The sequence below is a fragment of the Pleurodeles waltl genome, chromosome 3_1 (genome assembly GCF_031143425.1).
Source record: "Pleurodeles waltl isolate 20211129_DDA chromosome 3_1, aPleWal1.hap1.20221129, whole genome shotgun sequence".
NCBI lineage: Eukaryota > Metazoa > Chordata > Amphibia > Caudata > Salamandridae > Pleurodeles > Pleurodeles waltl.
The window spans coordinates 110528775-110554854 of NC_090440.1; the positions used below are offsets into that span (position 1 = coordinate 110528775).

Consider the following 26080-nt stretch of genomic DNA (forward strand, 5'->3'; position numbering starts at 1 on the left):
CTCCCCCAACCGGTCCACCCCCTTCCACAGGGTCCATCAAGGTCTCAGTCCGCAACAGGGTCCTGATGTTGTCCCGAAGACGGTGATATCTGATTTCAGTTTTTGGGTGTGACCTATGGGATCCTCATTATAGGTCATCACCCGCATGGACGCAGAGACTAGATCAATCTGGAGTGCCCTCAAGGACATCTTGATGTTATTAGCTTGGCGTATGATAGGAAGAATGGTAGCCATGGACCCCACTGTTTGCTGAATTCCCTCTTGATCCCCTGTACCCCATGGGAGATCTTCTCCAGTCCCAAGACCCTACACAGTCTCTGAATCCAGTCTAGTATTAAGAGATGTTTTTTTTTACCCTTCTCTCCAGTATGGTTTGTTTGGCCATGAACAGCAGTGGTATGAATAATGAGTTAAGACCTTTTAACAATCCCTATCATTCCTAAAGTAGACCTCATATCATACTATGGTCATCACGGGTACTGAAATGCCTGTGATCAGTTTTATGTCTTTGAGTCCTATCCGCAAGAAGTCTTGTGTTTTGGGACACTCCCACATAATCACGTTGTAAGAAGCGAGTCCTCTGGCATTATACCTCCGCTAAGCTCGATATCTTGGATGACTTCAAACCCGTCTCTGATGGAGTCGGACTGAAGAAGAAGATACAGTCATCCAGATTCTCGCCCACCTAGGCTACTGACCACCTTAACTGTCTTATATATTATCCTAACCCAGTCGGAGACCCCCGTCGCTGACTGTAGTCTAAAACCCATTGTCATAATGGTCTCTGCAACTCCCTGTGTTTCAATGTCGACACCTCATTTACTCAAAGAAATGAAACATGAAACAAGAACAAATAACTTTTTCTACACTTACCATGTCCATTTTTGTAAATGCATTGGAAATAACGAGCATCAATCCCAGTTCAGGGTATGTGAGGGTCATCAGAGTTCAAAAAAAAAAAAAAAAAAAAGTAGTCGGTGTATTATAAACTTTATTAAACTCACTTCCAAGGATTACTGCTTCATCATCCATGGTGTCATCTCCGCATTGAAAAGACTACAAGGGGATATTTATACAGGGCTTTATTTGATCTAAATTAACTCGGGCACCAGCAATTATGACTACAGAAAATCATCACATTCATTTTTGAGGGTGCACTATAATACTTTTTGAGTTTGGGTGTATTATAATACTTTTGAGAGTGTAACATTTTGATTCAGACTACATCAGAGTGCTTTTATTTTTATCTTAAACGATATTGTTTCATAAAACATTGCAAACACTTGAGCACAACTACATGTAGCGTCTTGTTATAATATAACTACGTTTTCGCATCAAAGATCAAATTAAGGACATTGATTGATATATTACACAATATTTGCTTTCAGAATGGCCACCTGTGGCTAGTCACATGACAAGATTTACATTAATCACAGAATTAAAGTCACACAGGCGTTTTAAGAATATAAGAGAACAAAAGATAAATAAATCCTTCATAACGGTGTCAGTCGTATTGCAATTATGTGAAAGGATTGCTCGTGAAGACTGAAGTATAGGTGAAAAGTAGCGTTCAGTTCTGAAAGAAAGCATACTCCTGCAGTATAACACTGCCCTCTGATGGCACAGATCGAGAACTGATCAATCGTGTGTGAGCATTAGCACCACATTCATTCTTGGTCAATGAAAATATAAGCCTTAGATCTGTAAAACAGCCTATACTCTCCACCGCGGCAATTTAAAGGCGGCTTAGGAGGAATCCGCCAGGCACCCACACACGTTACACATTTTATGGGTAGTATTACCAAAAGTATTCAAAAAGTACTAAACTGTTGATAAAATCTCACCTAAAATCCATAAAAAGTATTGCCAAAACCACAACACCCATGCAGACCGCAGCATTTTACTGCAGTACACATATTTTTAAAGGCACTAGTCTCCCAGTGCATAACTCTATAAGAAAACGAGAATCGTGCCTCAATTATGTAAGAACACCTGTAATTAATCACAAGCAGCAGAAACGAGTTGCAAAATGTTCAAAACTACCTTTTTAAATAGACGCATATCTGTAGAAAACTTAACTCACATTGCAGAAAAAAAGATGAATTATTTGTACAGCAATATATGAGGATATGCCATATTATCTTTCACCTTAACAACTGCACAATACGGAACACGGACCGAATTCTGCCATGCGCTTTTTAGACAGCTAAGCAAGGGCTCCTCTAGAACGCTCATGGCTTCACAGCACATAGTTGTTGCAGCAATCATCCATCTGTTGTAGTCGCAATGGCAAAGCACCTAAGAGCACGACACGAGCCACACCCAGGGAGAGTTGTCAATCTGCTGCAGCAGAACTGGCATGTTGCATACACCATATCCAATGTCCGTCTATTCCAACGCGACTGACTTGTAGCCGGCGTGCTGCGTTATCCCACCTGCCACTGAAAGAAAATGAAACATACTTACTGACATGCATCAAACAGAAAAGCAAACGTGCATTTTTGTTTGTTGAGAGGTACAACCTACTGACAAATCAAGGGCTATTGGTGAACTCCAAAATGGACCACAAGAGCTAAGGTTAAGTCAGAAAATAAGAACCAGGCCTCCCCTAGTGATGCTAACGCAGCGTGTAATACAGTCTATGTCATTTGCCTCCTCATCATTAATTAAATTAAATGTCAGATTTCCTTTACAATAGTTTGGAAAAACTCCAGGATGTTATCCTCACCAACACAACGGGATGGGGAGCCGAGCAACTCTCTCTTGATTAATAAAAGCATCTTCTATCCAGTAGGGGACTGCTATAGTTGAACAAATACATGAATACAACAATCTCTAGGCACCACAGCAGGGTCCCCAGGGCAGGGGAGGTACAGAGGAGGAATAGGTTTTGCCAGTTTGCACTTTACAGCGTATTTGCTGAGGCTGCTAGAATCGTGCTAAGAAGCTTTTTTATTGCAGACATGATGAGTGCCTGGTCCAGGGGCCTCCAACCTTTTCTGTAGTGGGAGCTACTTCTGAACGGTGAAAATTAATGTGAGCTACTGAAGGCTAAGCAACTTCGCATTGTTACCAGACACCCCCAAACCTAGTTTCATTGTCTTTAAGCTTAATATCCACAGAGTCGGATGCTATGGTGTGAACAAAATAATTTGACTAGGGACAAGTCTGCAATGTGCATCAGTGAGAGTGTGGGGTTGTAAGAACATGTGTGCGTATAAATGGGATATATGCGTATCGGTGACTGAGAGCCTATGTTGTGTATACTTGTGGCACAACTCATACCTTTCACCATATGTGGCACTGTTACAATCATAGCACAAGCATACATCAATTTTTTTTAAATGGGAGAAATGTAAAGTGCAGAAAAATGTTCATAATATCAAAACATTTTCTGCATTTTAAATTTCTCCCACTTGAAATATTGGCTGTATTTTTCTGTTATAAATACGGCACTGTGTCCACCAGCCACTAGGAGCAAGATGCCTCCTGTGTGTAATGGCGACACCTAGAAATGGGAGAAATTTAAAATGAAGAGTTAACTTAACGATTAAGGTAACTTTTCATTTTAATTTTCTCCCACTAAATCATTCAGAAACATCATTTGTTTCTCATGCTCCAATATTGAGTTGACAAGGACATTTATTTAAAAGTTAAATACCTCAGTTCTTCAACTGTGTGCCATCGTAGGTCATAAATCTGACTGAGCACATTATAAGGCCTGCCTAGCTTCTGTCTGATAATAATGTAAAACAAACAGAGCCTTCCCTTAACTTTAAAAGGAAAATGTGATGCTGTTCTTATTTAAAAATGAACTCAATGAAACGTGAGCTATTCTGAAGGTGTCTGTGAGCTACTGATAGATCACGCTCGACTGGTTGTTGACAAATCATATGGCCACAACTGCAACACTAGACACTCAGGATGCACCATCCTACTAGAAGGGAGGAAAATGCATAGTAGTAACCTGTAACTATAATTTACCAGTTAGGATGAGCTCCACCAATTCATTTATCTAGACACAGAATTACTGAGAGCAAAGGAGTCTGTGATGGATCCCCTCATGGGGACCAGAGGAAAATCCACTGGTACCCTAGAAACTGAATCCACACAAATTAATCCAGGACGTATCCCCGTCTGGAGAAAAGGGGAAGGTCCACTGATGCCACAGAAACTGGAACCATTAAAATGAATCTGGGACAGATAAATTTGTCGAGAACAAGGGAAGGTCCACTTGTATAATAGAAACTGAAACCACGCAAATAAATCCGGGATGGATCCCTTCATCATAAACAGGGGTAGGCCCACTTGTACCCTAAAACCTGGAACCAAGCAAAGGAATCTGGGAAGGATCCCTTGGAGGAGAAGCCTACTGGTACCACAGAAACTGGAAGCACTCACAGCTACGGTATAACTAGGAAACATTTAGACAAGTGCACCACAGGAGGCAATATGGATCCATAAACAGTTATCACTAAGACTACTCCACAGAATATTGAAATATGCAGAAGGCTCTAAATCAAAGGGAGATCTGCATAATGCTGTGTGATCAAAGTCATGAACTCCAGGATATTTGTGACTCGGAAACCTATCCAGGGAGAAATGAAGGCCGGTGTAGCCCCTCACACTCTGTATACAGAGACAGTATAGAGACAGTTAAGACAACCACAAATAACGTGCCACAACACACTATGGCACCAGGATATTCCAATTACCAGAGATAATGGAGTAATATTTGACCCACAATCACTGAACATTAAAGACAAAGACAACACATGGCAATCTCCAGCACAGATTAGGAGCCATATGCAACAGTGGTTTGGGTTGATAAACTCCTGGGGACCCATAAATGATGAAAGGTGGCAAGCTTTCACTATAGGTATCACCAGCAACTCACTAGTGATCACTGGCTGCACCTATTCATAGAGACCGTGGTGGTGGTAGGAAGGAGGCGGTAGGAAAAGTCCACAAAAGCAAACCTTTTTAAAGGGGAAACTGCAGGCCCCAGGTTCAGGAAGAAACAAAGGATATACCAAGACAGAAGAAAATCTGGAGAATGGACAGGACATACCACACATATCACAGGCATAAAGCCTGATTAACGGGTGACCTGGTACCATTCAAATACTGAGGGGTCTGTTTTGTTTGCAGGTAGAGTGAAAGTGGTGGTGGGGGATTAAGACACCATGCAACAGTACACAAGCCATATGAGTTAAATGTGACATTACACTGAGGTCTGGCAGGCAACAGCACTTGCAGAGATCAGGAGGATTACCCACCACTTGTTGCACATAGAGACTCTTCACTTATCAAACTGTGGTCACAATCATTACTTGATGCTCAAACATCACTATGGCATACTACGGAATGCCTGCAAAAAACAATTGCATCACTGGCAGTGCTGCAGTAGTTGGTGACTTGTTGTCCATCCAGGACAGTGTCTCTTTGCTGGCCTAATGCACTTAGATGACCCGTGAGTTCACCACCCCCCTGACTGTGCAGTGACTGACTAATTCTGCCCACTCACCATTCAATCCAATCTTGCACATGGTAGTAAGGTTGTGATAGTCTTCTATACCTGTCCTATGGTTGTCTTGTAATGCTTGTCGTAACTATAAAAGACCGAGGGTCTTTTTACCAGAGCAGCCTCCTGCCTCTAGGCCCTGACTCCCATGCATGATCCTACTTTCTCTAGAACCCGTCTGCTTGTGAATAGGTGCCCAATTCGCAGAGTCAATATGCACACTTCATGTCAAAAGACAGTCTTACAGCTCAGAAGACAGAAACTAATTAGGCTTTACTGGCATTTGCATGGAACTCTATACAATTCTCTTTCAATAGGATCTGTAATAGGTCCCTGGAGTGTGGCTTCAAGCAATTCAATTCTATCAAAAAAGTGTTAAAAAACATACTCATACTCAGTCACAACTTCATTTTACTACCTTCTTTTAAAAGTAGGGAGAATAACTTTTCTACTTTAAAATCTTACGTAGAGCCCTGAATTGTACTGTGCATATATATTTCTGAATGATGCATCTAACTGCAGCTCCTCAGCTTAGACGATTCAGGTAGAGCCAGATTACACCCAGAGAATTATGTAGAAGTACTCTCACACCCCAATAGATGACATCAAGCAATTCAGTGCACATTCCATGCTACCCTGGAAGTGACTGAGTGAAGCCAATGCGTTTCATACACCCTCCGGTGCATATTTGGGCCTATGTACCTGCAGGGGCCTCTGGTTGGTTATCATAGGTGGATCCCTTCCTGGTGCTGTTTGACCCCTTGGGAAATATTACCAGGCCTGTACTGACTTCCACTCTGGACCCGCAAACCAAGGTGGTTCCTGCTGCCCGATGCATGTAGCAATGCCAGTGAGTGATCCAGTGTCAACACCCATATCGAACACCAAAATGAAGTCAGCTCAAGCTTGGCTGGTGTTGCACTACTAAGTTACAGAAGTGCAGCTTGCTCTCATGCTATCAGACTCTAACCTACTGCCTCTACCACGTGGCAAATATCAACAGGGTTTCATTTTTCTTTTTGGTTCATACTCTGATATTGACTAGGGCAGGGTGTACCTTGAGAAACTGATGATGGTGGTGTGGCAGATGGCTTGCTTCCCCCTCATCATACTGTTGATGCCTTATACCGTGATCTACAAAACACCAGTGGGCTTGAAACCTTCTGTGAGACAGAGCTTGACTCACGACATGGACCATCAATGGAAGAAAGTGTTTCTGAGGGCAGCTGAAGTAGTAGAATACAGATGCGCTCCACTGAGACTAAAATATTTTGTAAAAAAACATTGCAATCTGGTCTGGCATCATTTGAGCACTTCCTTCCATTTAATGAGGTCCTCACAGATACTTTTGATAACCACCTGATAAAAACCATGTTCTTGTCCCTTGTTACCCAGCAGGTGGGCAGGTGACATAGGCCAGTGCCTGTTGATCTAGATTTTATAACTAAGCACCCTACTCTGAGGATTCTCATTGTGTAGGCTTTCACCAGTAAAGTGAACCCGAATTCATTTTTAACAAATCCCCTTGACAGAACATCTAGAAGGATGGAGCCTTTGGCAAATGTCTATTTTCTTTTTGCAGCTTGGCACGGAGATCGGTAAACACAGCTTGTTTACTGGCCCACATACATTTAGGACATGGCCTGAGAGATCTTGGAGACAGTCCTGGTGGACCTTAAGTCCTCTCTGCCTCAGATGATTTATGGTGGGCAAGAAACAGCCAAGTATGTTAACGACCAGGGCTCGAAAAATCATATAAATGTTACTAGACCTGCAGGTCGAGTAACTTAAATAAGCTACTGGACCTAACTGTAACATACTTGACTAGTAAACGGGTCTCAAATTGTGTGATCCTAAGCAAATAGTTTACAGAGTCACCTTTTTCTTAATTCTTGCATAAGATGCACCTTGAAATATGTGAGCTCAGAATTTCAGCAGTACAAAAAAACCTCTTTTGTTTGATTAAGTAAAGTTTGCTGCATGCATCACAAGAATCTAACCCACATACCCATGAGGTGTAGCCCACATAACCTAGGACTTCTTTTAGTTTACTAACAACATTGCCATCAGGGCAGGAGTGTTTCTCAGTTTGTTTAAACACTCGATTTTAATAAATATATTACCAAACCATGATGTGGTAACATTGTCATCTCTGCACAGTAACTTTCCAAGAAATGTCCAAAAACCTCTGCACTAACTTGCAGCTTTACTGATAAAACTATATAGACCCTGATTATGGCCCTGGCAGTCTTTTGACCTCCAGGGATTATGTGGAGGTATGACCGCCAACAGGCTGGCGGTACATACCACCACATTATGAGACTGGCAACGTCTCCACTCAGCCGCTGGGCTGGAGCTGTCTATTTCCAGCCCGGCGGCCTGCATAGTACCGCCCATGGCATTATGAATTCATAGCAGTAGGCCCTACCAGTGACCGGGAATTCCTTCCCGGTCACCAGTAGGTGGCTCCCCCCCCCCCAACACTCACCTGACCCCTCCATCCAAACTCACCCCCCCACCCCATTCTGATCCACTCACTGACCTCCCCATACAGGCACACACCACACAACTGACTCCACCCCCCACAGCCACACACCACTTCCCCTCCCCCGATCCCCACTACAGTCACAGCGCCCCTCACCCCACAACCCCCTCCCCGCATACACACAGACAGCCAAAAGCACCAGACATAAACCGATTCACTTACACTGACATACACACATTCATTCACGCACTGACATACACACATTTATTCACACACTGACATACACGCATTCATTCACGCACTGACATATACACATTCATTCATGCATACTTCCAGACATGCTCACACACATTCTTACACACAATCACACTGACATGCACTTCACAATTCATACATGCATTCACTCACATGCATACACCCACTCAAACAACACACACAGACGCATTCACACACACACTCAGACATTTATGCAGACACTTAGACACACACAACACGCCCCCACCACTCCTCTCCTGTCGGAAGCCCGACTTACCTTGGGCGAGGAGATCTGCTGGCAGGGAACAGAAAGGGGTGCTGCGACCGCCAGAGGCGCCCCGCCAGCAGAACACCACCAGGCTGTATTACTGGTCATAATACGGCTGGCGGGGTTCTACTGGCGTGGTGTTGCTGGTGGTAGCAGTGCCAGCTTACCACCATCCACCAACATGAGCACTGCCTGATTTCCGCCCTTATTGTGGTGGAAGTCAGGCAGTGCTCATAATATGGTGGACAGATGGTAGCCGCAGTGGAGGTATGTTGGCGGCCGTCACCACAGCAGTAGGCGATATGTACCGCCGATATTAAAATGAGGGCCATAGTTTATTAACAATCTGTGAAAATTGGGTTTCAGAAAACATATCCTTTGCACATCAACATGTAAAGTATTCTGATTTTGTTTCATCCTATTAAAATATTTTTTAATCACACAGAAATATAAACTACTGAAATACATTTTGAAATGTTTGCACAGTCAACTTAGTCATTTAAATGTGTGTTGGGAAAAACCGGACACACTATATCCTTTTATTTTACATTCTAAGCAGCAGGTCACTCAGTTCACCTTACAAAGTCCTGGAACTCTGCAGTCAGAAGGAAAATGAATTGTAAGAAAAACTGACTTTTGACCTCTGTCTATGAACACAGAGCAAATGTGACATAAGAACAAGATTTAAAGGCATCTTTTATTGCCCCTCCAGTTTTCAACTTAACAGAAAACCTGTTCAGTGTCAGCTCGCCAGAAGGGACGAGTAAAAGTTAAAAATAGCTTGACCTGATCAACTATGACTCACCAATGCGAGCGGTCGAGTGGATTTTTCGAGCCATGTCAACACAACCTTGGATACCACCAACTACACTGACAGATAGTTGGTACCAGTATTGTCCTTTGTAGACATGCCTGGATGAGGTAAAGTGGTTTCTTCAATGAAGTAGAGACAATTGCTGCTATGCTTTTCAGGAGTCTCACTTCCTCTGAGAGAAGGTGGACTCTGCTTTGAAATACTTTTAAGACAGGAGTGCTGTAATGAGTTCCTTTGGTGAGATGACCCCTGCATGACAATTTCCCCACCAGATCTGGAAATTTAGGGTTATTCTAGGGGGCTGGCATATCGTCACAGACAGGCTTCCTAGCCAGTAATGCAGCGCAAAGCTCATCCCTTTTGGGACAGTGGACGCGGAACCAGCAAACATTAGGCATGTCCACAGGGGCACCAATTCTCTAACTCTGTTTCCCCTATACTATTTAACATGTACCTATGCCCACTGCTCATTAGATCATTTGGGTTTACATTTGTAAACTATGCAGATGATAACGCAGCTAATTCTAGCACTGGACAAAGAAAATCATGCCCCAGTAGAAGGGATGCATTGCTGCCTTAAGGAGTTGGCAAATTGGCTGAAACTTAACTCCTTAAAGTTCAATAAAGGTAAAACTGAATTACTGTGTTGCTTTCCTTCATGAGTGCACCAATGTCTTCCGAGGGAATTTTGGCCTTGGGTGAGTACTGAGAATTTGAAAGTAGTCAGGGTTGAGCATAACCTGGGACTTTACATGGACCACAAGCTCACCATGGAAGCACAAATTAACAAACAGCAAGTATCTGTTTGGTCTTTTCTGGAGTCTTAGGAAAACTGGTCCGCTATTACCCCAACCAGCAAGGAAACTAGTGGTCCAGTGTGTGATTATCAGTAGAATCAATTATTGTAATGCACTTCTCCTTGGAGCCCCAGAGAACCTAATCAGAAGGCTATATTGGGATCAAACAATAGCTGCAAAACTGGCATGGAATAAAACCTGGTATGTCTCATCCTCAGGAGCTTTGAAAGAACTTCATTGGCTCCCAATCAAAGAGAGGATAATGTTTAAAGCAATGGTTATGGTCTATAAGGCCATACACAGGATAGGCCCACCTGCGTTGCAAAAACTCTTTGAATACTACAGACTGCAGAGACACATAAAATCTGCTTCTGCTAACTTGGTTGGCATTCCAGAATTCAAGAAAGTAAGATCGGAAAGGAGAACACTCTGAGTGAAGGCAGCACAACTGTGGAATGCACTTCCAGTCTCCCTTAGAGCCAGTGCAAGTGCTTTGGGTTTCTGGAGAAGCTTTAAAACATGTCTCTATCTGAAATAGGAGTTGGGCTTTTAATATACCCCCCCCCCCCCCCACCACTGTTCAGGGAGGCAGAAGCGGCAGGTACTGCACTGTATTTTAGTGGCAAGGGCTTAAAAGAGCCAAGATACCTGTCCAGATGAACATTTGCGCTCTAATAAGATTATGTTACTTACGTCCCCTGCTACAACAGCTGACAAACCCCTTTAATTTGTTCTCAGCTGCATATGCGCAAACACCAGAAAGCAAGATCCAGAACTTCCTCATGAGTTGGCGATCCATCATGTTTGACGGACGGTTCTTGCAGATTATTCAAAGTGGTTATGCCCTATCTTTTTTCTCCGCCCCACTCCATACCACTCCAACACACCATTTTTCTAAAATTCAGAAGAGCATTTGTTCATCTTGCTACTAGAGTTATGCCTGTTGTTTTCCAAGGATGCTGTGAGAAATTGGGTTGTTGGTTGACTGGGGTGTGAGCTCTGATCAAGCAACAGGCACAATCCCTTGCAGGGTGAACCACGAAAAATGAGTATTTTAACCTGTGCTTAATCCTGGGCACCTTGGCACAAGAAGGCTAAAATTAGAGGCAATATGTTAAGTACGTATGCAGCACACAAACAGTAATATGACAACACAGCACAATAAAAATACTAGACCAATTTAGAAAAATAGAGAAAATGTCAATAAATTTGTTGACACCAAAACTGTCAAAATCCAATTCGTAGAATCAGAGGTATACATTTTCAAAGTTTTAAGTGTAAAACAGCGCTTAAAAACAAAAAGTGCCAACTGAGGACATCTGGTCGCTCTAGACTGGGACAAAGTGAAAAGTTAAGGCTGACCACAATGGAGCACGGTTCGGATCCACAAAGTGGATTGAGCCCGGTCAGTGCTTTCCATCGGACTTAGAAACTTCTTGAAGAAAAAGTCTCTGCGAAGGTAGAAGTTCAGCTGGGCAAGGCTGCCTGTGTGTCAGAGGAGGGAGCGTCATCGTCGGATAGCTATGAACCAAAACCATAAAGATTCTTATCATCGGATTTAGTCATTGAGATGGGAGGTGAAAATCTCCAGCAAAGCAGAAGGCTGTAGCCGAAGACACCTCCACAAGATCGGATACCCCTTTAATGATGGGCTGATGAAAAAGGATGTGCTGCTGGAGAGAAGAACATAGCGAAAGAAGCTGCAAAGTCAATGCCACTGGTGATGCAGTTCCAGCGCACAGGCGAGCTGGTTGGTCCCGGTCTCTTCCTGGTTGTCAGAACACTTTCTGGCCAAATTTTGCCCAAGTCCTGAGTTGTGGAGATTGGCCATCTGGGCACCTTTAGCACCAGAAACAAGGGTCCAGGAGTGGATGGAAACCTCTTGAGGCTCAAGATTCACTCAGGCTGGGTCCAGGTGTGAGTTCAAAAAGGTGGGAGCGTATTATATCCCGTGACTCTGATCAGGAGGCCAGCAAAACTCGACAGAGGAGTCATTTCTGGAAGTCCTAGATGCAGGTGAAGATGCAGGGCTCCACAATAGGGCTGGCCTCCGAAGGTTCAAGGCAGGCTCCAGGCTGCAAAGCAGTCCATCCAGGTACAGTAGCAGCCTGGCAAAGTGCACAGCTGGTCACAGCAGCGGGTAGTCCTCTAAGAGTCCTTCCGCATGTCCAGTAGTGAACTGAAGGGTGGGTATGAGAGCCCTATTTTTTATCCCGGTGCCCTGCTCCTAGAAGCAGGCAGAAGTTTCCAGAAGGGTTCTTTGAAGTTGCAGGAGTTTCCTGCCTCCTCTGCCCTGGTTCCCAGCTGACTGCACTGACAATACAGGGTCATAAAGCCTATTGTGTGGTGCCACAGCTCAGCCTATTCAGGTGTGAGCGGGGCTTTGCTCAGGTCTGCCCACCCTGCCATCCTGCCAGTGAAAATGCTATTCGGGCTCTGTTCATTCCACTATTGTGTGACTGTCTGGGTAGAATTCACAAAGTCTGAACTGTCAGTTACACCCAGTCATGTGGCCTAAGGCAGGCTGCAGGCACAGAGGGCTAGGGACAAACTTTCTAAAATTGGCATTTTCAAATGTGTAATGATAAATCTGACCTTACCATTGAAGAGGGTTTATCATTACAAATGAATAGATAAAAAACATGAAATATCTACCACCTCTGGTTTAGGAATGACATCTTATTAAATATTATAAGGAATCTACAATGTTATTGTATAGGAGGGGTAGGCCTCACAATAGTAAAAAAAGAATTTGGGAGGTCATGCAAACCTTAAAAGTACATGTCCTACCTTTTGACTACACAGCACAGTGCCCTATGGGCTACCTAGGGCCTAACTTAGGGGTGACTTCTATGCCATAAAAGGGGAGTTTAAGGCTTGGCAATGGGCTTTAAATACCAGGTCGACATGGCAGTGAAGTACTGCCTTCAGGCTCTAATGGCAGACCTGGGACATGTTTTGAAGTGCTGCAGGGTCACCGGTAGCATTTAATTTATAAGCCCTGGATATATGATATACCACTCTACAAGGGACTCGCATGTAAATTAATTATCCCAATCAGGTGTATGCCAATCAATCCATGTTTAGGGAAGTGAGCACAAGCACTTAAGCACTGGTTAGTGGTAAAGTGCCCAGAGTCCTAAGGCCAATGGAGGGAAAATCCAGACAAGATAAAGGCAAGCAGGCAAAATGTTTTAGGGAAGACCACCCTAAGTCTTCTATGCCATTGTGGAGGATACCAGACTTGGTGAAAGGAGGGGGTTGTCATTCAAGCACTTGATCATCCTGAAAAAGCACAGGTGCATTCAGCCTACTCTGGACCTCTGATCAGTGAACTCTTTCCTGCGTAAGGACAAATTGAAAATGCGCACATAAGCTTAGATTCTTTCTGCCTTGGACCTGTGATTCTCAATGGTGTTGGACTTGCAGAATATGTATTTTCATGTATCCATCCTGCAACCATACTTGAGTTACTTGCGGTTCACAGTGCGTCGGGCATTTTCAGTTTGCCTTGTACACCTTCTGGCTCCCCAAACTGTCATAACAATGTTACCTTTAAAACACACAGATCTAGTTAACTGACTTATCAAGAAAAGTACATAAATATTAGTTGGAATGCTATGTGGTGTCAGTTGATAAGGTATTTTGCCAATGGTAACTTTCAAGAGGCCTAATTATTCATCTGAAGTTAAACAGTTTAAGCAACAAATAGAAGGTTACATAAAGTGCAACAGTGTTAACAATATGCCAGTCAAGGCCAGAAGTTCCGGTCAATTAATAAGACAATAATTGGCTACATAAAGTACAACAGTGCTAACAAAGTGCCACAAAATAGACTGCCTTAGCCAGACTCAACTTATTCACATTAGTGTGGAAATAATTATTAGGGTTTATATATTTTGACCCAGACCGTTGACAGTATAGCTAAGATTAACCTAAATATATTCTATGTTTGCAGACTGTCACCTCCCTTCAAAATGTGCGATCACCATGCAGTATATCTGGTATTCAAAAATGGGTTACGTAAGTACCAAACAGAAATTTAAAAAGACTTTTATACACTTGCTGTACATTGTTCAGGAAGTTTGTACGGCCTTTTTATACAGTGACAAAAATGCAATCAGTTTGAAATTCAACTGAGGTTCAGCTGGATTAAGACTTTCTATTATAGCTTCTCTACATATATGTGTGCCTTTGGTATTAAAAGTTTGTTTTAATAGAGTAACATGGTTTCTATAAAGAGGGGCATGTGCAAACAAAATGTATAAAGTCCTCTTTCTCGGCACCACAAGTCTACACAATGTTGAACCATTATATTTCCAAGTAGGTTGGCACACCAGCGCTGGTAAATTGCCAAATCTAATAGTCACCAACCTTTGCTTAATTTGTGTTGAAAATGTAAGACTTAAATATGGGGCTGGTATCAAGACGTCAAAGAATTTAAGCGCCATCCAAGTATGAGATTGACAAGTACAACTATTTTTGTCATTCAAGTATGTGTGGATCTTTGCAGCTTTATTCACCACTTGCTTGAAAGCAAGAAAGGGCATGCTCTTATTCTAGAGATCTATTAGGTGCGTAGATTTCAATGATGTGTACAGATGTTTATAATAAGTGGATTAAGGACCTTTTTTTCCAGGGCTGTCCATAGTGAGATATTTAGTACCTTATATCACTTTATTGTGGTGTACAATCTCTCTAATGCTCGATGTATAAGCAGTAACTCTAATCAAACCTGTGCTGGGGAGGTGCTTTGGGGAAGACCAAACACCCTCTTTTGGGGAAGACCAAACACTCTTTTATAAGCAGTAATCTGCAGTCAGTCCAAATGGGCTGCATTCTGGCCTCACAAGGCAACACTTCCATACAACACGGTCGGCGGCAGTTCAGCCATCATTACTGTAAGTAGTGACTTAAAAGAGGGACCATCCAACTTCTTTGCAAATGTGCGAAGAGCAAATATTAGGTATATGTTTTGCTCAGAAAAGTTTTCTCTGTTGTCTATGTATACTCCCATGTATTTATAACTTTTGACCAATTCCAATGATACCTCGTCCAGGCACATCTTAATTGAGGGCCCGGGCCGATTGCTGGTGGTCATTGTTTTAGTTTTAATTGTACAGATTTCAAGTTTTTTTTATTATTGAAATTATTTCTCAATATAGTAACTAGCCTTTGTAGTCTGAATTTTCTTAAACTAAACAGTAAAACATCATTCGTATAGGAAAAGTGTGACACTTATTGAACCCAGGGGCAGTGGATGGGAATTTACCAGATCGAACTTCAATGTCAAGTGGGCCATGAAGAGATTAAAATGATGTGGTGCCAACAGGCGCCCTTGCTTTAGGCCTTTTTCAGCAGCAATCTTTCTTGAGAGCCTTGTACCACATACCATCTTTACTTGAATCCAGGTTTGCAAGTATAACTGTTCGATGGCTTGTAGCAGCCTATCTGAGTTATAATTTATTTTTTTTTTCTTTAAGATCTTGCGATCTACAGTTGAATGCTGCTTTAAATCTATAAAGCATAGGTGTTGTTTCTTTCACACTTGCTCGCACTTATCAGCAATTAGGGAAACTGCTAAAATGTCCGTTATTGTACCAAGTTCTCTCCTGAATCTAGTCTAGTTTGCTGGGACCACATTGTTCTTGTTGGACCGCTCAATAAGATCTGCCCAGATTAAAGAGGCATAGTAATTAGCCTCCGAGTCTATGAGTGCCACAAGCCTATAATTTGCTGGATTGGATCCATACCCTCCCTTGAAGACCGGATTTATTATAGAACCACACCAGCTCTCCGGAGTGGAGCCTGTATATTGGACCTCAATATATATATAGCGTGTTTGCCCAAAACTGAGGGTCTTATTTGAAGATGGCTTGTGGTATGCCATTTGGCCCTGGTGCTCCGTTTTGCCGCACAGCAGATATAACATTTTTAACCTCAGTTGGCAGATATGGCTGTCGTTCAGAATCAGTGCGTTCTTATTTGGCTTTTTGGGATGCATCAGGCCTGATATTTCACATATCATTTGAGTTATCTGTGTAATTTATGATTCTTTCACCTTCTGGTATATTGGTATATTTATTTGAATATTGCCATAGATATGGAATTAACGACAGTGCTAAGTTTGTGTAGTCCATGATGGACTAGGACTTTGCACTGCTGCACGTATATTTGGTGGATTATTATCTTGCAATCTTCTATTTGATACTCTCATGCCGAGGAATTCCAGGGCTGTCATTAGCTTTATCTTTTTGTATCAAAAGGTTTTGATGTGGGACATGACTGTGATTTCATGTTCCAATATATATTCTCTGCTATTAGCTTTTCATCTTCCTAAGATATTAATTTAATTGGAACTGAATTCCCCTCTCAAGATTATCTCCCAATTTGGATTTGTTGGCCTGAGATCGGTTATTTTGCAGGCTAATATTGTGTAGAATGCTTGTTTTCCTTCCAGTTAGAATGAAGATAAACATTAAACGGCAAAAGAGGCTTTATATTGTGTTGATTCCACTTGCTAAACATAACTATTTGTAGGTCAGGATCCGTAGAATATAACTTATCAGAAATTATGTTTAAGGTAAGCAACACCATAGACTGCAAGCCCTCCTTTTGGTCTCCCATAGTGTTGTGATTTTATATCCTTAACATGATAATGTGTAAAGCCTTCTACTGACAAAGTTTCCACTGACCATCTCTCTTGTAATGAAATTATTTCATTTTTTTCCCAATTCTTTGGAGGGGTTCCATCTTCTAATAGGGGTTTAGCCCCTGCAATGATCCATGAGAGGAGATGTAATGCCTCTCCTGAGGCACCCGTTGTCTGTAGGCATGGAAGTCATACTTTGCTAGGGGCGTTTAATGCTGATAATATCCTGTTCCACTGATGTAAACTCAAATATTTGTCTGTTTTGATATAGTTAAGCCAGCCCGTTTGCAGGGGGAGTTTCCTCGAACAGTCTGCAAAACTGATTACACTGGGACTGTTTCTGGAGCAGCGGTTTTCCCTATATTCCACAGCAACTGAAGATGATACAGTTGGTGTGTATATTTCATTAGCGTTATGCCCCACATGTCAAATATGCTGTCACAGATCAGAATTGAAGTATCTATGTCTTCCATTATCCTAATGGTAAGTGTATGCTCAGGCTCTTTTGGGTGATTTGGAATAAATTCAACTTATAAAAGGTCTAATGATTTCATGTGCTTCAGACCAGGGATTTCAGGTAGAATTTTCGTAATGATTCTTCTCCTGAGGGTGTCCTGTGGGACTTGAGAGGTGTATTCCCATTTTAAAAGAAGTTGCTGAGTTTCTCTCTAGTTAAATCTGGAAGGATGCTTACTTTAAGTTAGATTTAAAGAAGTTACTTGGCACAAGACACTTTATAGGTACAATTCCTGATCCACTCCTACTAAATGGGAGCCGGGCCCCTGTTTATTGATATTGACTACTAATCTTTCTACGTTTATACTGCCGTCAGGAAGTCCTTCTTGCTTGTTCTGAGATGGGGCTGTTACTGATTTCCAGGCCTGTTTACTATTGAATATCCTAACGGTCCATTCAGGAACTATACTGGTGGAAGATGTAATATGGGGCATTCTGTTTTCTAGCGAAGGAGGTCTCGTTTGGCAGTCTACTGGATGAGAGACTTGGATAGTAACTCCCATAGCTTTGTTCACCATTTGAGTAGGAGATCCCTGTGAGTGATTAATTTCCCAAATCATGCTTGATCTTTTTCCACGTATGTTTGGTTGTTTTACAATATCCGATACGGTGGTTACAGGTTTTCATCAGGTGCACTCAACCATTTTATTTGATATCTGCCGCTGAATACTACTGTTATTGAATGTTTGGCCGTTTTGCTCTGAACTGGGGATGTTATTAGTAATATCTTTAGTTATTAATGTTGTGCCCAGTGTGTTGGGACTGTAAGATCCTCTTCTGTTGCATTATCCGTATAAATGTCAGTGGACGCCCGCCGACCTTGCCCTCGCCACCGTCCCACGCATCCACAGAACGACCACTGGGGGCAGATTGTTCTCCCACCTCACCGCCAAGACGTGGAACACTCTTCCCACCCACCTGCGTCAGACACAGTATCTACATCTCAAGACATGGCTGTTTGAGCATTTGCAGCTCCCCCCCCTTAGCGCCTTGAAACCCTCATGGGTGAGTAGTGCGCTTTACAAATTCTCTGATTGATTGATTGACTTATTCATGATGATGGCATTATATCTGCCCTGTTTTAAACCAAATATTGGGTTTTGTATGATAGGTTGTTTTTTATTACATGCTGAAATTTGTTCCTGGCACGTTTCTTTTGCCTTTTTGTTTAGGAGCTGCAGACCTGTCGGGTTTACACCACTGATTGGTGATGACTGTGAGGGCTGCATGAGGTCTTTCTTCTGTTCTTGCTTATAGACATCTAATAGAGTACCATCATAAGGCATGTTTACATGTGTTGTTATCAATGGTTCAACCATAGGCTTTTGTTTCTGATTACTTGGGTCCCTTTTTGGGTAGAAGAGATTAATTTGTCAGCAAGAGATGATTTTTTCAATTCTAAATTGCCTGTCAAAATGGTAGGAAGGCTACTTAACTTAGCAATTATTGGGCAACAAGAGCAATTTGTTTGTAGAGGAGTGGATTGCTTGTACCCAGATTATAAGGTCTGTTAAGTTGTCCAGTTGTTTTTACTGAAAACAGATACATGCGAGGCCATCAAGTTCATAAGGTTAATCTGAATATCTAGCTTATCCGACTGCAAGTTAAGAGCTCGTAGAGTGGTGAACAGCGATTCATAAAGACCTGACGAATTATCAGCTTTGAGGCTGAAGTTCTTATTAGTCTGATTTATTGCTGCAATCATTGGTGTAACTATTGTCCATATATATTCTTTTTGGTGCAATGTGGAAGATTGTTCACAGTGCCTACCAGGGACTTTGCCAATTTCCTTAAAGCATAATCTTCTATTTTTTAAGATTCTTCTTGCACAACTTGTGATTATGTACTTGTTACGTTAGTTACGTGCCACTCAAGACTCTTGTTGGGGTTAGCCCGACTGATTGCCTTAACTTCTATGCGCTGGACTAGATCCATATTGTTATTGAGACTGAGTGTGGCCAAGAACTGTCTTCCTCCTCTATACAGTCTGGGGAAATACAATGGATTTCTTGTGGTATTTAAAGATTTAGGAGCGCTTGAGATATATGTCTGGGAGTCATGTGAGACTGATTTGGTGCATGAACCTGGGCACGTATTGTGATCAAGCTGAGTCCGGAACTTTAATGCATGCATTCTTTTTTAATGAATTTTCTATCACTGGTTCCTGACTGCTCCACAGGCATTGTTTCCTTGTTAATTCCGTTTTTTGAGGTGTTAATGTATTTGGTAAACCTGGAGGGACATCTGACGTTGAACTAATTGCTGCTACCGGGATCTTTAACAAAGGTGTATTTATAATTCAAGTCTACTTTTCCAAAGAATTTCTGTATTGCTGTTATCAGTGTGTTATCCTGGGCTACACTTGGTTTAGAGAGATTAATTGATTTTTAACTTGTATTGTTCCTCTTTGATTCGCTGTTTCTGAACAAACTGTTGCCTGATATTTCCAGATCTGTTTTTTTCTAGAAATTATTAATCAGGATTGAAAGGTTTGCACTTCAGCCACTACTTGCTCTCTTTTTCTTTTCTAAATATCTCAAAGAGACTGTGCCTCGCCGGCTCCAGCCTTTACTTTCCAGGCCATTGTACCACTCTCTCAGCTGTGCATGTACCGCTGAATGATAAAGTGAATTAAAACGTATTTAGTTACTTGGTTAAAAAGGTAGCAAAAAACAGTCAAATTTATGAAGCCAGCCATCAAGTGGTCTGGCAACTTGAGGGACTGATAGGCTACGGGTGGAAGGGCAAACCAGGGCAGAGCAGGCCTTGATGAGCTTACCAGTTGCCTGCATATATTGATTCTCCAGCCTGTGTAGTTGCTTGTGCAGTTTTTTGGTTTTAGGACTGTGGTCGATGTGGCATACTTTAATGTACTCGACCAGGTCTCAGGTTGCTCCTGTGCTCTCACAGTGCACAGCACTCAGCTCGGAGAAATCCAAGAGGAGCTGCAACAGTCCCATCTTACCTGTTTACTACCTCACCACCGACCTACTGGCTGGTTTCTGTCTCTGAGATCAGGGACGTTTTCTCACCTATGCTGTGCTGAAGAATCAGTCTGCAGTTTTGTGTTGTTTGGAGGACAGCGTAATTGCACAGGAGGGTAAAGGGGGAGCATACACTGGCCGTACAACCCGCACCCCTGCAACCACCGCTTAACACAGCTTTCAAATCTCCAAGCCCCAAACTGATCCTGGGTGTCTCCAATTAGGTCTGTTACAGAGTGATGTGTGCAGCACTCTGATCCTCCTGCTCTTCCTCACCCACAGCAGACAGTTCTGACGCCCTGACACCGCTGGACCAAATAGCCAAGAAACCTGAGCAGCCCAAGCAACGTGTGTCAGCCCAATTGGCCTCTCTAACCTCTTTGACTATGCTGCCATGAGCAGTGCAACGGGGCCCTGTCAAGGCACAGCGACAGGCAACTGGTGCATTATTGCCCCCGTCCAGCCCCCTCTGCTCGCCCTGCCTGTGTCCACCCTTCCACTCAAGACTGAGCAGAGGGGGCCCTTGCTGGGGGGCACAGATAGGAGCGAGTGGGGAGAAAGCGATATCAAGGGAGATTGAGGGAGGGTGCGGGGGGCAGAAGGACAGGAGCAGTTTGCAAAATCAAGCCAGCTCTCACATTTCTTCGCACCGCAAATTGTCAGGTCAAGCCTTTGGGCTCCACAAACCTATGCCACACTGAAATCGTTGTTCCAAGCCCTGTTCAACGGGAACGTGCCTCATCAGCATGCCTTCGTGTTCATAAAAGGCGTGGTGGCAGTTGCTTCCCATCTTTGGTGGTCTGGACACGCAGGTTCCCCACCTTCAGTGGTGAACTACCTCCAAACAAAACAGGCTTTCCAAACATCTTAGAGGTTTATCATGAATGAGTCAAAGTCTTGCCTGATTCCATCTCAGAGGCATGCATTCATTGAGAATATCCTGGACCATGCTTTCAAGAAAATTTGAGTATGATACTGATGTTTAAGGCTCGATCCAAGATCCAGGTGAGGCTGACTCATCATAGGTGCCGGCTACATTCCAAGATGGAGCGTGGTGTCTTAGATCAGTGGAGAGAGCTCCAGTTAGATCTTTTCACTATATTTGAGGATGTGCAGTGTCAATAATTAGGTGTGCTGGAGGTGCCACAAGAATACATTTAACCATGCTGGAATTGAGCAAGGGTTTTCTGTGTGCCTTCCAACTACTACATTCCAGCCCCAAGATCTGAACAAAATCCAGAACGACCAGGCCCAGGTCATCTTAGTGGGATCGGATGTGGCCAGGAGAGCGTGATACCCAGAACTCCTAAGTATTAGCATCTGTCCTCTGATCAGGCTACCACTTCAGGAGGACCTACTGCCTCAGCAGCAGGGCAGGATACTCCACTCAAATCTCCTTACCTAGCAACTCCATGAGTGGAGACTGAGAGGTGGCAATCCACTGCTTTCATTTTGTTGCCTGAATAGTGGATGTCATCCTCAATGCTGGATGTGCCGTCACAAAGTCCATCTACATTGGATGCTGGAACAAGTTTGCAACCTGCTGCGGTACATGGTACATGGGACACTCAGTCCTTACAGGCGAAGCCGTCAGATGTCCTGGTGCTTGTTTCCTCCTTGGCCCAGCAAGGCTTTCCAGTGGGCACTGTAAAAGGTTATTTCTCAGCTCCTTCAGCATCTCTACATTTGCCAGACCAAATGTCTTTGTTCAAATCCTTCATTGTGATGCAGTTCCGTAAACTTGACTATAGGAGGCTGGCTCTCTATATTGTGTGCAAAACCATGTACACAGTGCAGAATGTTCGGGCAACTACACATTGGTTTACGGAGGTAAAAACTAGAACACCTAATGCTCTAACTGTTATAGTAGCTCGGTTGAGAAGTTTAGGCCAATCTTGGAGAAGTGCAAAGCATTTGTTGTACTCACAGTATCAATAAGAATGCAGACCCCTCTTTTGATCCTTGGGTCAGGACAATCTGCCAGTAACCAGATGTCAAATCAAAGGTACCCAAATATTTGGATGCCCCTAATCTATATATGAGCTCATCAGCTCTTAGAATTGGGTGTACACCTGCCTTGGTTACTGAGTTGAGGCCCCTGGAATCCACACAAATCCAATTTCCTTTTTCTATCCTTTGGAGTGAGGTTTGGGGACTAAAACTACTAGACTAGCCCAGGGACTCTCAGAGGGTTCAATGACACCCAGATCCAACACTTTCTTGACTTTGGTCTGACTGTCTGTATTTTTTTTTTTTTTTTTAAATATATTTATTGGTTTTATTTTCCAAAATATGATACAAATTGTTCAATTTGCAACCGCAGGATAAACCAAAACAATGGCTAATTATCTAAGTCATGTAACAATTACACACCCCCCCCAATATGCACTTCACGGAACACTTCTAATCTTGCGGTATCGTTTCTGGCTGCACCCTCCATGGGTTTATCCTTCCTTGTTTATTTTATATAGGCATTCGCTTGAGACCAGTGTGGACCTTGCTTTGCATGCATGAGTTCCCTAATTGTCTGAGGGGGGCCTCAACTTAATTAGTGTGTGCGGGTGGCTCCCCTGGTTTTCTGCTCCCCACTCATCGCTAAAACTGTGGTGGCATAGATTTAGTGGACGACTATTACTGGACGGATGGGGGGAGATGGTGTGCATACTCTGTGGTGCCTGGATGTCCTGTGAATTTTGTTCCCGAGATGGGGGGTGCAGAGGAATTTGTGCTGTGGTTGTTGCAAATACGCGTGCCCCGGTTCAAGGCGGCTTCTCATCGTTTTTTGGCCTCCAGCTTTGTCACCATATCCTCCCATGTAGAGCATCCTGTGTGTTGTCGCCCTTCGCGCACCATTCTTTTTAGTACCTGATATTCAGTGCGAGCCCAGCGTATTATTAGAGAGTACCAGGATTTCATGTCAGGAGCCTTAGCGGCTTTCCAATGCATTGCTATTAACCTTTTGTACATTAAAAAGGCCAGGTCTATGAATTTGTGTAAATGTCTTTGTTTTTTTGGTCTTTTCCTAAGTCCCAACAGACAGGTCCCGGGATCTGCTACTAGTGCAAGTCCCGTTAGCCCAGATACCTCCTCTACCACCTCTGCCCAGGCCGTTTGTATGTTCGGGCAGTCCCATACCATATGATAGAAGGATGCCGACGTTACTCTACATCTAGGGCATATTGATACTGCATCAGGGAACATGCGCTTTATTCTGGCTGGGGAAAGATATGTTTGATGCGTGTAATTAAATTGGGTGTATCTGAATCTGGGATTCCTTGACACACCTCTGATGTGGGACAGGGCCTTGGGCCAGTCATCCAGTGGTATCGGAGTGGGGAGTACTGCGTTCCATCTACCCCATGCTTTCCCTGTTTGTGCATCCGTTGTCCTGTTAAGGGTTCTGTATAGATTGGATATTATTTTTGTTTGATCACTATATTGTAGAAGCTGGTGAAACACAGGGGAGATCTCTGGTTCCGAGGTGCCCATTCCCCATATTTTCCTGATTTCGTGACATACGGCATGATATGTCAGGAACTGCCCCGGATTTATCTCCGTGAGGGACTGGAGAGCCTCGAACGTCATTAATTTACCGTCTTCATAGCAATCCCCTACGGTCAGTATTCCTGCTTCATTCCACAGCTTTACAGCTTGCATCCTCGCTGCATTTCCCACCAATAGGTAGTTCAGCGGTACGTGTGGAGAGTATGGGAGCTTATCCGCTCTTTTTTGCACATACCTGGCCCAGCACGTATGCGCAGCTGCCAGCAAAGGGTTGACCAGTGCCACTCTGGGGGTCTTTGACGATAGCCAATTTAAAAGGGGGATCTCGTTCCGCCGGGGCTCAAGGCTCATAGGTTCCGCTTGCTCTGGTCTGTGGATCCAATGTTGGACCCATTGAAGTTGTGCAGCTGCGTAGTATTTTTCAAAATTCGGAGTTCCTAGGCCACCGTTATCCAGCGGATGCTGCAGTGTGGATAGCGCCACTCGTGCTCTACCACCTCCCCAAATGAGCTACAGTAATGCTGTGTTTAGGTTGCTAAAGAAGCGTTTGGGAATGATTATCGGCAGGGCCGCAAAGTAATATAAAAGCCGAGGTAGAATCAACATATTAGCAATCGCCACCTTGCCGGGTGGCGAGAGAGGGAGCTTGTTCCAGAATTGTAGGGAGCCTTTTATAGAGGTTAGCGCCTTCCCCAAATTCCCATCTCTTAAGTCCTCCGTGGCATGGTATATGTTTATCCCTAGGTATTTAAATGTTGTAGGGCACCACTTAAGGTGTCCTACCTCTGGAGGATCGTGGTTGCTGGGAGCCCTTTTTACCAGGGGAAAGACACACGACTTCTCCCAGTTTACCACAAGGCCAGACAGGCCTCCGAAATCAGCCAATAAGGATATTACGGGTGGAATAGCTGCGCAACCGTTCCTGATATATATCAAAGCATCATCGGCATATAGTGAGATCGTGTGGTGTAACCCATTTCTAATAATTCCCCATTTGTGCTCCATGTGACGAACTTTTGCCGCTAACGGTTCCATTGCTATGGCAAACAGTAGCGGGGATAATGGACAACCCTGCCGTGTCCCCCTGGAAATCGGGAAACTATCAGAGATCACCCCACCTGACTTCACCCTCGCACTCGGATTAGAGTACAATGTCCGAACCCAGCGGATGTAGTTAGGGCCTATTCCCATGCGGGCCATCGTGGCCAACAGGAAGTCCCATTCGAGCGTATCAAAGGCCTTTTCTATGTCCAATGAGAGCACCATTTCCTCCTGTGCGTTCTTGGGGGTATCTCCTATTATACTCAGCAACCTACGAATATTTAGGAAGGTGTTACGCTTGGGAATGAAGCCGCTCTGATCTACATGTATCAGTAAGTGCATGAGGGGGGCTAACCTGTTGGCCAGTATTTTGCCTAATATTTTGCAGTCTGTGTTTAACAGCGATAGTGGTCTATAAGATTTCACATCCGTGTGGTCACGACCCTGTTTAGGGAGTACCACTATCATAGCTTCCCTTTGGGATGTGGGTAAGCTTTCTTTAGTCCACGCCTCCTGGAACACTCCCAGCAGATGGGATTTCAGACTGGGTAGATAAGCTTTGTAATACTCCGAGGGGAGGCCATCCGCGCCGGGCGCTTTGTTCCTGGGCAGCTGTGCAAGGGCTAATTCTATTTCTGCTGTTGTTATAGGGGTTTCAATTCCATCTCTAACTGTTTGTGGTAGCTGGGGTAGGAAGGAGTCCGCCAGAAAGGCCTCTAGTTGTGTAGCTGTGCACGAAGTACGTTTAGTGTATAAGTTAGAGTAGTAATTCCTAAACGTCTTGTTTATTTCTGCTTGTGTAGTAACCATCTCTTGCGCGCCCACCCGGATGGCCCCTATTGGAGCCTGCTGTCTATCCTCGCGGAGTAGCCACGCTAGCATTCTGCTTGATCTATCTCCTTCCGTTTGCAACCTGGTTAAGTAATATTTATAGTCGTGGCAGCGGAGCCTGCTATCTGCCTCATTGTATTTTAAGCGCTTTTCTTTAAGGACAGTGCTGGCAATTTCCCCCCGTGCCACCGCTTTCTCCGCAACTCTCAGTTCCTTCTCAAGTTTGCTAATTTCCGTCTGTAGGGAGCGTCTCACTCCCCACGTAGTGGACATACATACTCCGCGGGCCACTACCTTGTGGGCATCCCACTCTATCACCCGGGTTGTTGCAGACATAGCGTTTATTTCCCAATAATGGCTTATAGATTTCCCCAGTGTTGCAGCAAATGCTTGATCTTGTAGCGCCTCC

The 26080-nt window shown here is 43.6% G+C and overlaps 1 protein-coding gene across 2 annotated transcripts in view; it reads right to left on the bottom strand.

Moving 5' to 3' along the window:
- Positions 1 to 1067: 1067 nt before the first annotated feature.
- The window catches only part of SVIP (small VCP interacting protein), a 241988-nt gene continuing 216975 nt past the window's right edge, over positions 1068 to 26080 (bottom strand). For both annotated transcript variants that reach the window (XM_069221950.1, XM_069221951.1), the window contains one exon: positions 1068 to 2441. In XM_069221950.1, the coding sequence (XP_069078051.1) occupies positions 2427 to 2441 (15 nt within the window). In that variant the 3' untranslated portion in view covers positions 1068 to 2426. The remainder of the gene's footprint in view (positions 2442 to 26080) is intronic.